At 42.6% G+C, this 14,666-nt stretch overlaps 1 protein-coding gene across 1 annotated transcript in view; it reads left to right on the top strand.

Moving 5' to 3' along the window:
• Positions 1-14,666, top strand: part of LOC145408205 (nephrin-like) — a 180,023-nt gene that overhangs the window by 79,622 nt on the left and 85,735 nt on the right. Inside the window, exon 10 of the mRNA XM_080278961.1 lies at positions 710-869. Coding sequence (XP_080135087.1) covers positions 710-869 — 160 coding nt within the window. The remainder of the gene's footprint in view (positions 1-709; positions 870-14,666) is intronic.

The following is a 14,666-nucleotide window of genomic DNA, read 5'->3' on the forward strand; positions in this document are numbered from 1 at the left end:
TCTATCCCACACACCCCTCCCTCACCCAGACCACACATGCCCAACAGGAATATCCCATCCTCTGCCACCCCACAAACCCTTCCAGAGCTCTCCTCCACCCCAACGCATCGAACCCCACCTCCACCTACACACCCACACACCCCACACCATCATTGCTATGCCGCACGCGCCTTCTGCCTTCCTCTTTGCTCGTGACGTCTTGTATTTTTCATGGCCGCGGAAAGTAGCGAGGAACGGAGATGGTGCGTGACTGCCAACACCTGAGGGAAAGGATTTTTATTTCCACTGTGAATAGGTATTGCGAAAGAGACAGAGAGACATTTTGTTATAAAATAGTCATCCGTAGGCATGAACAGCAACCTAAAAAAAGACATCATCCGACTGAAATGATTAATGAATCGTGCTGTCGGCAGGCATAAATCAACCTTAATTATTATTATTTTATTAACAGGTCACGAAACATAATTCGTCAGTCTAAGCCAATTTCTTCATATTCTGCATACTCACAGGGCATGGAACACAGGCATTTATCTAATCCCCCTGTTTGTTCTTCAGATGTAAGTCGTTTTCTGTGTCTTCCTTAACAGAGCATACAACACAAGACTTATACCTAAGCCCTCATAAGTTCTTTAATTCTAAGCTTTCCTCTACTTCCTACTCAACAGGGGATGGAACATAGACATAATTCTAAGCTTTGTCTTGCTGTCAGGGCGTGGAGCTGGTGAACAACGTGACGGCCGGGGTGATAGTGAGTGAGGGCACCATAGCACTGCAGAAGGTGAGAAGGAATCGCTCGGGACGGTATCAGTGCGAGGCGTCCAACGTGGAGGGGGACGCCACCAGTAACACCATAGTCGTTAATATCAAATGTAAGTACTCACAGACATATGTGGGGGAATCGATATATAGATGTATATTGATGGAAAGATAGATAAATGCAAGAAAGAATTACATAGATGGAAAGATAGATAAATGTAAGAAAAAATTACTTGGGAGTATCAGTGCGAAACGTGCAGCGAGGAGGGGGACGCCACCATTAACACCACAGTCGTTAGTTTTAAATGTAAGTACGATGCATAGATAGGCAGGTACAAAGATATATAGATGAAGGTGGAAGGACCTGCTAGGGAAAATATCAGCTAGAGTATTCAAGTCACACCAGAGATGTCAGACTCAGATGTTAGTCCAGAGATATGTAAATACATTGATAGATTAGCTAACAGATACTCGTATATAAAGGAAGAATGAATTGATCAAGAGGGTGCCAGTCTGAGACTTCCAGCAACACCATAGTCGTCAGTATCAAACATAAGGAGGGAGATGTACAAGTTACACTGTCTGAAACAGTCTATATGAGGTCCTTTGCGGGAACAGACCTCCTGGAAAGGAGTGGTAGCCAGAATGAACCTTTCCCTGACTGGTGCAGTACGAATAGGGAAGAGGCGTTTATAGTGAGTGATGCATGTGATATATAGTTGAAGCGTTGAGATGGTTTGTTGTGTGAATCGCAGTCTGTATGTCTTCGGTATGAAGTGACGGTGTGACAGACGATTTTATTCAACAAAGAGTGACTCATAGGATTCCGAGTGGTGAGTCAAAATGCAGAGAGAGAGAGAGAGATGAGGGGAGAGGGAGGGAGAGAAACGCTAAGGAAAATGTGTTAGGAAATTTTCCAAGCCAACGAGAACTCATCAGAAAAAGTTGGTGGGAGTGTCTGAAAATACGAGTGTCCCTCCCCGGCAGAAATTAATTAGAGTATTATGCGCTGCCTCCATCATATATTCAGTTGCTGCTTGGAAAAAGATTTAATTGTCATTTCCGGCCGAATAATATACGCTAGTAATCTGTGTGTGTGTGTGTGTGTGTGTGTGTGTGTGTGTGTGTGTGTGTGTGTGTGTGTGTGTGTGTGTGTGTGTGTGTGTGTGTGAGAGAGAGAGAGAGAGAGAGAGGGAGAGGGAGAGGAAGGTGCCTGTTTATGGCTACACGAAAATATTGAACACAAGAAATCTGTTATCACCAACCCAGCCGTGAGAGCGAGGTAAGTTCAGTTGTCAGCATTTATACATTCGGCAAAAAATGTACCTGAACAGCTTGGTATGATGTATTTCTGTCGGGGCCGTATGGTTGGTATGTCTGGCTGCAGCTTGAAATAATTACAGAATGGTATCCTAAAAATTCGTCCGTGTAATACTGAAAAGATCGGAACACCGTAATTTTTTTATATCTTCATATTCAAAGGGCAGTTTTTACATGTTTCATTCGCTGCGTCAAATTCTAAGACCTAACGTGCTCGGAAACTCTATATTAAGTTTCTATTCAGGGACAAAAAATATCTTACTGTTCTCTTTTCACCATAAATCACTGGCTGGGAGAGGCTTGATATACGTCTCTGCTCGTAGAAGTTCCTCTTTAATGTGATGCTCGGGAAGGAAAGTAGGGGACATGCCCATAAGTGTGAATTAGACGCAGTGGACTTGTAAGCGAACTTTTGTCCCCGAGTGTGTGTGTTTTTGTGCAAATGTCCATGTAAAGCAGGTGAGTGAGTATGGAGAAAAAACCTTGAGGCAGACTGACACAGGCTTGGCCATTTTCATAGCCATCCCACTTCGGGAGAGAGGTACTTTATGTGTAATTCACCGGGTCGGTCAGGATCACTTGATGGTCGTGATCGTCAGCTTTCACCCTCCCGGAAGGGAGCTGAGAGCTCATATAGTCCGATCTAAGGGCAAGGCTGTGACCTTCACACACCCACACACCCGTCCCCTTGCTCAAGGGGGACAGTAACCACCCACTTCGTCAGTGAAACTTTTCGCAACCTGAGCGAGGCGCGAACTCCCGTCTACCAGATGGCAAGCGAGAACGTTACCACTGCACCAGCGAGGTGTGTGTGTGTGTGTGTGTGTGTGTGTGTGTGTGTGTGTGTGTGTGTGTGTGTGTGTTCATACAAAAGCCTGCGAGGCAACAAGAAGGAAAAAGTATCTTTTGTCGTCAAAAGAGACAAAATTAGGGTTCTTAGTACAGCAAGTTCCATCTCAACGGAATTTATTCTGTTTTGCATTCTCAGGAGCGTGGTACTTTTGTGTGTGTGTGTGTGTGTGTGTGTGTGTGTGTGTGTGTGTGTGTGTGTGTGTGTGTGTGTGTTTTCGTGTCCATGCCATTGTCAGTGAGTAAACAAGGAGAAAAAAAAAATCATAGCCATTCAACTTACGGAACGATTTTTTAGGTGTACGTGTTTTTGCGGAAGTGTCCACGGAAAAACAAGTGAGTGAACAAAGAGAGAAAACCTTGTGTTGTTGAGGGACAGACATACATACAGACAGGCAGACATACACAGAGGCTTGGGTGTAGGCAGGGGACCACAAGTGCCACCCCGTCGACCCTTGCAAACTTTTTCACACACATTTATTTCTTTTCCATCTGGCTCGCCCCATTCACTCCACCTCACCCTCGTCCCTCCACTCTCTCTTATTACTCTTCCTTCCTCTCTCTCTCAATTTCTTTCTCCCTTTATGGCTTTTTTCCCCTCTTTATCTCTCCCCAACTGGTCGTATTTTTGGCATTCTCAGGTTCATTGCCCTCTCCCCGTCTCTGCTGATTTTAATTGGTGTTATTATGGGTGTTGTGTATGGCCCTGTCTTACCCATTTGTCTCTTCCCTACGTTCTTCATGGCTTCCCGCTTCCAAATATACTTTTCCTGGAACACTGTCTTCCACTCTTCTTGATCTTGTCTTCTCATTAGCTCTGCATTCCTCCTCCTCCTCCTCCTCCTCCTCCTCCAATTCTCTTAGGCTAACAAATCCTCCTCTTCATCCTCCTCCAGCTTCTTTCTTTCCCACTTTCCCTTCATGGTATTTTTCACCTGCTAATCCTTCGTAATCTTTCCAGTTTCTTGGCGCCTTTCCCTCCAACTCTCTCCCTCCTAATTATCTCGAACCCTTCCTCTTGCTCTCCTTCTTCCTTCCTCCTCCTCATTTTCATATTTTTGTCTAATTTTGGGTCATCGTTATCTTCGTGTTCCTTCTCTATGCTTCCGTCTTTTTCTTTTCTGTCTGTTGTGTCCATATTTTATATTAATTTTCTTCGTAATGCTTTTTTCTTCTCATATTCATATTTTTCTAAGCCATGATGATCATTGTTTTTCTTCTCCTCCACTTTCGCATCATTTCCCTCCCATGATTTTTTTTTTTTAATGACACTCATTTTCATTATTTTTTAATCATTGATCATCTTCAAAATGTTGTTCCTCTTTGCTTTTGTCAGTACACTCAACTTCGTTTTCTTTCCTAATCTCCGTAATGATATTTTTAAGTTTAATCATTGTTGTCATCCTGATCCTCCATTCTTGCATATTCTTGTTCCCCCCATTTTTTTCCTGTAAGTTTTACCTCTTACTGCTTTTCAAATTAACATTCTTCAGATCCGGGATCATCATTACCTTCGCCTTCGTTCTCTTTTCTTCCGTCATTCTTTTCACCCTCTCTTATTCGCTTCCACATCTTTACATCATTTATTACCAAACAGAAACTGTCCCTTGATTCTCGTAGTCACATTTTCGTAAGTGTGGAGCATCATTATCGTCGTGTTATTCCTCTTTTCTTTATTTTTATTTTCCACATTTTCTCTCTTCCACTCTTTTTCTCCCCGCTCTCCCTCTTCCCTTCTCTCCTCTCCCCACTCACTGCTCTCTTCTCTTCTCCTCCTCTTTCTTCTTCACTTTCTCTCTTCGCCTGTACTTTCTTCTTCCCTCTCTCTTCCGTCTTTATCTCATTGCTTCAGTTACTTTTTTACTTTTACTACTCATTTTCGTTGCCTAGTTTTCAGCGTCTAGATTATCACTATTTTCGTTTTCTCCGTCTTTCTCCATACCTTTGCGATTTTTTTTTTTCTTTTCTGCTTTCCGAACATCCCTAATTCCCTCTCACCTGCTTATCTGTATATCTGACTGTGTATTTTTCGATCTGTATATCTTTACATCTGTATATCTGTCTGCCTCTATATATTTATTTTTGCGTCTCTGGCCTTTTATCTACAGTATGTCTGTACTTGTTTATCTGTCTATCTTGCCCGACACCGCATCCTGTGAGGGATGGCCAGGACAAAAGGATCAGTAAAAATTTTCGTTCCTACTCAGCAACGACCCGTCTTCCCACGACACTCTACCCACCTCCAAGTCCTCCATATACTCCCCAAATCCATATTTCCCCCTTGTTTTTACCTGCGTCGATAGCCAGCAGGTCAGTGAGTGGCCAGCGTTCTTCATCTCTCTTCTTCTACTTCTGCTTCTTGCGGATTTGTTAAAAGGAGGCCTTTGGAGACATAAAATTAGTACCATATAGGGTAATTTGACGTGGATGATCCTAATCTGCCTTCAGCTGACACCTGTCGTTACTCCGTCTAGCGACAACTTTAGTAAAAAGTGCCAAATTTAAGCCTATTGAGACATTGGAGGTGTTTTAACAGTGGGGCTCTCTGTTAAGACACCTCCAAAATCTAGATAGTGGATCTTTCTGTTAAGGCAAGTTACTTTTTACAGTAAACTGAAACACGAGCCTCGCCGCAGGTCCCAGAGAAATTCTACTCCTGATATTATGTAACTTTTTCCACTTTAACTCTCCACTTGTTATGTCTTTTCCCACCTTATATTTTCACTTTGTTGTTGTTCTTCCATTTCCCACTTTGTTCTTTTTCTTTGTTCCTTATCTTTCTTTTTCTGTTTTATTTCCTCTTTTGATCGGCATCTTAAATTTCCTATATGTATCTTCCCGTCTTGTTCTAAGCCTTTCACTTCCCACGCAGTCTCTTCGCAGTGTTCTTAAGCTTCCATATCAGATATCTCTGATTTTGCGTTTGTTATCTCCAGTTTCCACTCACTTTGGTTTGCTTGGCCGGGTTACCTCCCTCTCTCCTCCTCCTCCTTTCTCTCTTGTATCCCTCCTCGCATCTCCTTCCCTCTCTCCTTGCTTTACTAGCTTTACCTTCAGCTTGTAGCATTAACTATCATAGTGATAGTCTTCTCTGTAACAGCAGCCTCGAAAGGACCATTAGGTCTGTTGCTGTTTGCTTTCCTTTGTACTCCTTTGTATGTCGTACTCCTTTCCTCCCTCCTCACATCTCCTTCCCTCCCTCATTACATCTTCCCTCCCTCCTCACATCTCCGTCCTTCTCTCTTCACATCTTCCCTCCCTCCTCACATCTCCTTCCCTCCTCCCTCACATTCCCTTCCCTCCCTTCTCACATTTCCTTCCCTCTCTCTCTCCACATTTCCTTCCCTCGTTCTTTACATTTTCTTCCCTCTCTCTTTTCCTTCACTGTCTCCTCACATTTCCTTCCGTCTCCCCTCACATCTCCTTCCTTCTTTCCTCACATCTCCCTCCCTTCCTCCTCGCATCTCCTTCCCTCCATCCTCACATATCCTTCCCCTTCCCTCTCTTCTCATATCTCCTTCTCTCCATCCTCACATATCCTTCCCTCTCTCATCACATCTTCCCTCCCTTTTCACATCTTCCCTCTCTCCTCACAACATCCCTCCCTCCTTACATCTTCCCTCTCTTCTCAAGTCTTCCCTCCCGCCTCACATCTTTCCTCTCTCCTCACATCTCCTTCCCTCCCTCCTGCTCCTCACATCTCCTTCCCTCCCTTCTCGCATCTCCCTCCCTCCTCGTCCATCTAATCTTCCCCTCCACTTGCCCCCTTATCTCTCCGACCTCTCACTATTCATGTTTTATCTCTCTCGCTTCTCCCCCACGCCTCCATCACATTCTCTCTCTCTCTCTCTCTCTCTCTCTCTCTCTCTCTCTTCCCCCCCCCCCTTGGTTCTCTTCTCACCCTCCTGGCTCTTTCGTCTCTTTTATCTCTCTCACCCTGTCCTTTCCTTTCTCCACCCTCCAATTCTCACTCTTTCTCACCTCTCTTCCTCCTCCTCCTCTCTAATTTCTTCCTTGTCTGGCCTCATCTTTCCCGTCTCTCTTTTTCTCACCATTGTCCCTCGTTCCTTCTCTGTTCCTTCCTCTTTCCTTTCCCTTTGCTTCCTCCTTCCTTTTCCTTTCCTTCCTCTTTCCTTTTCCTTTGCTTCCTCCTTCCTTTTCCTTTGCTTCCTCCTTCCTTTTCCTTTGCTTCCTCTTTCCTTTTCCTTTCCCTCCTCCTTCCTTTTCCTTTCCTTCCTCCTTCCTTTTCCGTTGCTTCCTTCTTCCTTTCTTTTCTTTTCCTCCCTCCCTCCCATCTCCTAGCCTCTCTCCTTCCCCCCCCCTCAGTCCCCCTCATTTTTCTTTCTTTCCTCCTTCCTCTTCCTCTTATTTCGCCTCTCCATTGATCCTCTGCCTCTTTGACTCTGGGATTTCCTTGTCCCTGTTCTCCTGCCTATCCAGCTGCCTGCCTCCTGTCTGTCTCTCTGCTTCTGCTATATCTGTATATCAGTCAGTGAGTTATTGTCTATTTAGCTGCCTGTCTGTCTGTGTCTCTTTCTATCTCTGTCTTCACCTGTCATTTTCTGTCTGTATTGTTCTAACTTTGTCTGTCTGCCTGCCTTTGTCTGTATGTTTACTTATATACCCATGTCTGTATATCTACACGCCCTTCCGTCTGCCCAACTACCTGCCTACCTGCCAGCCAACCAACCTGCCTACCTACTTAATTACCTGTGCCTACCTGCTTACCTTCCTACCTGCCTTCATATCCACCTTCATGCCTTTCCATACACCTGCTTGACTTCCTACCTACGCAGCTACCTGCTAACCTGTCTACCTACTGAACTCTTGAAACTGCTTTCCATTCTGAAAATCTACTTACAAGAATCTAGTTAATGAACATGATGATGATGATGATGATGATGATGATATATTGGCTTTCTCCGTTTTAACCATCGTGACTCAAGAATTGCTCACCGTAAAACCTGACTCGAAAAGGGAAGAGTATGTCAAGAAATAGGGAGAAGACTTGTAGATGTCAGACTGAGGGACGGATAAAATGGATGGAAGAGGAGAGAATGGTGCTTTACTTTGTACCAGGAAACGATAAGGTGAGAGAGAGAGGAGAGAGAGAGAGAAAGAGAGAAAGTGTGTGGAGGGAGAGAGAGTGCGTGTGTGTGTGTGTGTGTGTGTGTGTGTGTGTGTGTGTGAGAGAGAGAGAGAGTGTGTGTGTGTGTGTGTGTGTGTGTGTGTGTGTGTGTGTGTGTGTGTGTGTGTGTGTGTGTGTGTGTGTGTGTGTGTGTGTGTGTGTGTGTGTGTGTGTGTGTGTGTGTGTGTGGAGAGAGAGAGAGAAAGAGAGTGTGTGTGTGTGTGTGTGTGTGTGTGTGTGTGTGTGTGTGTGTGTGTGTGTGAGAGAGAGAGAGAGAGAGAGAGAGAGAGTGTGTGTGTGTGTGTGTGTGTGTGTGTGTGTGTGTGTGTGTGTGTGTGTGTGTGTGTGTGATATCTCTCAGTGCAGTCTGTAACTATCATTATTTTAATTTTGACTTTTCTCTCATTCTTCTCCTCTATCCTATGCATCCTTCCCTTCCAGTTTCCCAGCCTGCCATCCTGCATCTTTCCCTTCCAGTTTCCCACCCTGCCATCCTGCATCTTTCCCTGTCTCCCTCCCTGCCCATCTTCCTTCCTGCCTGCTTCCTCCCTCGCTGAATGCCTGCTCCTTGTTTCCCTTCCTCTCCCTTCCCTCCCTTTCTGCCTACCTCCCTGCTTCCTCCATGTCCCCTTCCATGTCTGCTTAACGTCAGCTCGCATAGTTACCTCTGTGCTTATCTCCCTCTCTCCATTCCACCATCTTCTCCCTCCCTCATTGTTTTCCCCCCTTTCCTTCCTGCCTTCATCCCTACCTCCCTTCCACCCACCCAGCCTACCTCCTTCCCTCCCTTCCACCCACACTCCCTTTCTGTGTACCTGTTCTCTTTCCCTAGCCTTTGCTGCCAACCTGCCTGCTTAAACTACTACACATCCCTACCTGCCTGTTTATCTGTCTGTCTGTCTGACCCCCCCCCTCCCTACTTGCCTCCCTACCATCCTAACTCATCCTGTACCGACGTCCCTTTGTATTTCTTCCATTTCAAGCTTCTCCCCACCTCATATCCTTGCTACCTTTCTCTCCTCATTCATCCTCTCCCCACCGACGTTACCCCATCCATGAATACGTGCCTCCTCCATTTCCCGTTTCCTTACCTACCTTCTTCCTCCCATCCTCCCATTCTACCTCCTCCTTTCCTGTCTCCTATCTGCCTCATCTCAGCTCTTTCCTCCCTGCCCACCAACCAACTGTAGATCTTCCCATCCTACCTACATCATTCCGTTCCTATCTTCTAGTCTACCTCATATCTTTCCTGTCTGCCTACCTACCTCATCCCTTTCTTGCCTGTCTACCTACCTCATCCTTCCATACCTACCTACCCTCCAACCCAGCTGCAAACTTAACTGTTATACTTCCATGCCTGAGTACCTTCCTGCCTCCCTCATGTCTTTGATGCCTTCGTGCCTGCCTACCAACCTCATGCTTTTCTTATGCGCATGCCTACCTACCTACCTGATATTTTTCTTGCCTGCCTGCCTACCTGCCTGCCTGCCAGCCTCAGTACGGGGCTCACGTAGCGCACTGCCTGCCGTCCAACACTTTAATGGACTCTCAGATTGTCTTTCAGCCACTGTTTGTGTCGTGCGTGCGTGCGTGCGTGTGTGGGTGTGGGTGTGGGTGTGTGTGAGTGGGTGCATCTTTTCTCAGCTAGTAAGTGGGCGATCCAGTGCATCTTTTGTGCATGTATCCACACATTGCCACACTACACAGTGCACACGGCTCTCTGTCACACCACCCATTGCCTCACTTTGCATACACCTCACTTACAAAACCTCACACTTGCAAAACCTCACACACATTGCCCACCTGACACAACAAGATCATACATATCTCATACTGCCATATTTCATATTGCCACACCTAGCACTGCATTACATCATACTGTCACATCACGCATTACCACACTTCATGCGACCATGCTTTCACACAAGTACAAGTCATGTTTTCACGTTTCATACGAGCACCCTCCCCTCCCCCTTTCGCGTACGCACACAGACAAAGAATCTTTGGATTAATCTGCGGCCAGTGGCGAAAAATTGAAATTAGATTACCATCAGTCAGTGACCAAAGGTTTTTTCCTGACAGGACCAATAAGTCATTCACAGTCACAACGAGTTTACCAAAAACAACGCAAACATTTACAGTAAATTTTTTTTTTTTTTATTATTATCTGATTTTCTCGCGAACTGTTTCTTATTATTATGTTTGATATTTTATTTTATGTAGTACCTTTGAGCAACTTTATTATATTTCTTTTGCAGATAAAACGGGAAAGAAAAGTGCGTGCTTTTGTGTGTGTGGGGAGGGGAGGGGATGGTGTTGTATGTGCTTGTGTGCATGTGTGGTGTGAGGGTGGTTGGTTGGATGCATAGTGTATGTCTGTGTGTTTTTATGCCTGTACGGGTGGGTGTGAGTGGTCAGCTTAGAGGCTAAAAGTGGACGCAGATATTATTTTTCCCTTGAAAAATAATGTCTGCATATTGGCATTTAATTCTGTGACATAAATTTAGGTACTGATTACTGGAAGGCATGACTAATGTGTTAATGGGTGAATAGCCCATTTGACTGAGGACTGTGATGATACTTTCAGATGTTTTTGTGTCTTATTATTTTCTTTTCCAAGGTCTATGTACATCATTTATAACAGTGGAAAGGGATGATGATAACAAATCATTATTTCCTAAGCTTGAATACGTTTCGTGTGATCCTACAGTGCTCACCAAGCCCCTTTTTATTTCTCAGATATTGATTTTTAGCATACTAATTGTGTTATTCGTGTTTTTGTGTCATAGTTTTTCATTGGATACTGGAAGACGTCCATTGTTTTATTCTTGGAGTATCCACAGGATTTAGAGGAGTCTTTTTGAACTGGCCGGGGTAGATGTATCCTTCGATCCACCACACTTCTTCTCAGCTCTACTAAGCTGACCAAAAGACGTCTGTGGTTGCAAGAAAAATGTACAAAAGACGTTGCTGTAGTAGAGACGCTAACCATCTTTAGTCGGTCCAACCAGCTGAATAACGACGTCAGGCGGTAGAAAGAGTAAAATACAAAGTACGTTAGAAGTGTCTAACTAACCAAAAAGAAAATCGTTTAGCAGGGGTAAACATAATATAAAGTAGATCCTCGTCGTGGAAAGGTTAATCGGTCACGTTTAATTTCTGTCTGAATCCACTTCCTGGTGAGGTAGTGAGAGGTTGGCATTTATAAAGGGTCTTAACCAGTATGCAGAATAAACATGTCTCCAGGCCAGTTTACTATCACAGAAGCTGTTATGTTTCTCGTGTTTCTTCGCGTCATTATTCACATTTTTTTTTCCTTTCGAAGTGTATGGTAATTGTATAAGTGAAGAAACAAATATAAACAAGCAGATTTAGGTATATAATTATTATCCCTTTTACCCCGGAGTTACTATATTTTTTCTTGTTCATTTTTTTTTTTTTTTTTTTTTTTAAAGGGAGGCGTCCGGTAATGAGGGGATTAACGAAGGCAATAATGTAATCAGTATAGTTCGAAAAGTATATCCTGACCTGAAAATATAAGGTGGAAGTAACGTAATGAAATAAAGGAATATATTGTGGGTGTAAAATGGTTAAGACAAAAGTGTAAAGGAGGTGAAGAAAGTTTGTAAATATAGAACCTGCCGCCTCCTCCATCTCCGCCTGTGAAGTTTAATTTTCCACCACCTTCACTCTCGCTTTCTTTCTCTCGCTCTCTTTCTCTCTTTGTTTCTCTCTTTGTCAGTATTCTGTGTCATGTTGATTCTCTCTCTCTCTCTCTCTCTCTCTCTCTCTCTCTCTCTCTCTCTCTCTCACCCTATTACTCCTCCTTCCCTACTCATCCTCCTTTCCGTCCACCCACCCTGACACGTCTCCCTCCTCATTTTTCAATTTTTCCCTCTCCTTTTCCTGCCCCCCCCCCCCTCATTCTTCCTGCTCACCCTCAGTTCTTTTATTTTTTCCATCCCTCTGTCTCACCTTTATTTATTTCATGTCCTGCCTGTCCTTCATATACTGTGTCTTACTTGCATTTTTTAATTCCTTTTTTTTTCCTCTTTTTATTCTCATTCTGTGTTTTTAAAATTTTTGTGAGACGTTTGTTCTTGTCTGTCGCTTTTTCCTTATCTTTGTAATAATTTTTTTCTATGTAAATTATCTCTCTCGTGCCTTTGTCTCCCTCTATTATATTCCATCATCTCGAAACGGTGTGTTTCATTTTGCTGTAGCTAATATTTAAAATTTAATTTATCTTCGGACACCGCCTCGTAGTTAAGGTGTAAATTATGACTATAAGCGTTCTGGTTAGAAATGTATCTCCACAGCTGAATAAAATCATCTGGAGGTAACAAGGATGAAATTCAAAGAAGAGGCGTTATCAAAGTGGAAGCGTTATGTATGTGGCATAATTATATATTTCAGTTTCTTTATCACTGCTTATATTCCCTCGTTATTTCTTCATGATATTGTTTGCCTTCTTTTTCTTTCAATTGTAACTCTCTTTTTCTTTCTTCTCTTTGCTTCCTCTTTGCAACTCCATATTTCGCCCTTTTTTTGTTTCATTTTTTCAAAAAACACTTTCTGTAACATTTGGTAGCTTTGTCTCTCAGATTTGTTAAATTTTTGTCAGTCTCTGCTTCCTCATCACTTTTTTAAAGCCTTCTTTTTTCCCTATTTTTTTTTTTTTTTTTTTTAATTTATCTCTAAGGTCTTCGTAGCAATTCTCTGCCTTTTTTTTTTTCCTATTCCTTAAATATTCACGCTTCTGTAATTCTTTCAGTCAGTTGTTATATATTTTTCTCCCGGTTATATAACGGTTTAGTCGTCGTTTGCTTCATCTTTGCGACACGTTTTTCCTTCGTCTGTCCAATATGTTTTTCCAGTTTTCGTAATATTTTCTTTTCCCTTTCCTTGATTCCCCTCATTTTCCTCCTCTTGCATCCCCTCTTTCCTCACCCTCTCTAATTTCCTGCTCTCTTATCGCTTCGTCTCCTTGCTCTCTCCTTGATCTTGCCTCCCCATTACCTCTGCACTCCTCCTCCTCCTTTGATTTATTTTTATTTCTCATTCTCTTCTTTTTCTTTTGGCTTTTCCTGTCGGGTCTCACCTCCACCTTTCCATCACAGCTCATTTCCTTTAACTCCAGTATTTTCTTTATTTACAGTTGGTGCGTTTTCTGTGCCATATCTTTCATTATGTAATATATCTCCATAATTAACACTCACTTTAATGCAATCATATGGCGTTACCGGGAATGAAGTACTTGAAAATGCAACCATGAGAGGGTATATGGTACTAATTTTAATGCTGACGCGTTTAAGTACAACCCTCATCTAACTCTAATCCCCTTAGCTGGAACAAAACAGTAGACTTGCCCTGACCATGAATGAGTTAAAGAAATATTTGGTTGAAAAATATCGAGAAAACCGCAACCTGTCAGTGATTCATTAAGCTGATATTTTTTTCAGCATAAAGTGATGTTTTTACTCCGGTGAATTATACCTATACACCGTTCCATGCAGACTTAAGCATCTGAGCACGAGCATCTGAAGGGCTTGAGAACAGAGTAAAAATTGTTGTGGAAATAGATTCTCTCTCTCTCTCTCTCTCTCTCTCTCTCTCTCTCTCTCTCTCTCTCTCTCTCTCTCTCTCTCTCTCCATCTTTATCGTCGTACCTTGTCACTTCCCTCTCTTTTCATCTTTCTATTTCTCTCATTTTTCATCTTCCTGCTTCGCACGTCGTTTATATTTCTCTTTCCTTCAAAATATACTTTTTTCATCACTTCTGTTTCTTCTCTTTCTTGACATACCCTTCCTCCCTCATATCCTTGGCCAGCTCTTCCTGGAGGAGGCAACAAGAAGCCAGGGGGCTCCTGCTGGGTCAAGAATTTTTAAATAAATTTTGAATTGGCTGAAGCAAACCCTCCAAATATTTAGAGTCTAGATGAGACGGAAAATGTGCCGGACGTTTTCCATTTCCCAAGCCTAATGGAGGACACGATGATTTTTTTAGCACTGGAATAATAATTATATGAATATTTTTGCCTGGGTTAGCTACGTATTTTGGGAGTTTCATTATGTGTGTTTTTAATCGTTTTTATTGGAATAGGCATATCTCTATGTTTCGTTAATTTAAATGAATATATATTTTTCCACTCTGTTAGCTACATATTTGGGGAGTTTATATTTTTCGTCTATAGTGTTTTTTACGTGCATTTCATTTGTTTCTGTTCAATTTCTTTGGTTATTTATTTTATAATATTTATTTATTAGCCGTTTTGTGTTTTTAAGTTTGTGGCACCTATTTTAAATTTATGTGTTTATTAATTTGACGTCAGATTTTTGTGTAATAAATATGCATTTTAAATATATTTTTAACTCCCATTTTTCAGCTTGGTTAGGAAATCTTCTGCCACTTTTTAAAATATTTTTGTGATTCATGGTTTGCTTCTTATATATTCTGTGCGTGATTGCATATTTAGCTTTGTTATTTATTTTTTATTTGTATGTATTTTTTTAGTTTACGTATTTTTCCATTGCATGACTGTGAAAACTAGGCTGAGTGCTTAAACTTTGAAAGAAAATGTAAAAATGATTTTATCCAGCATACAGGGTGTGT

This window comes from Coenobita brevimanus, chromosome 76 (assembly GCF_032717465.1).
Source record: "Coenobita brevimanus isolate Jiangsu-jjx chromosome 76, ASM3271746v2, whole genome shotgun sequence".
NCBI lineage: Eukaryota > Metazoa > Arthropoda > Malacostraca > Decapoda > Coenobitidae > Coenobita > Coenobita brevimanus.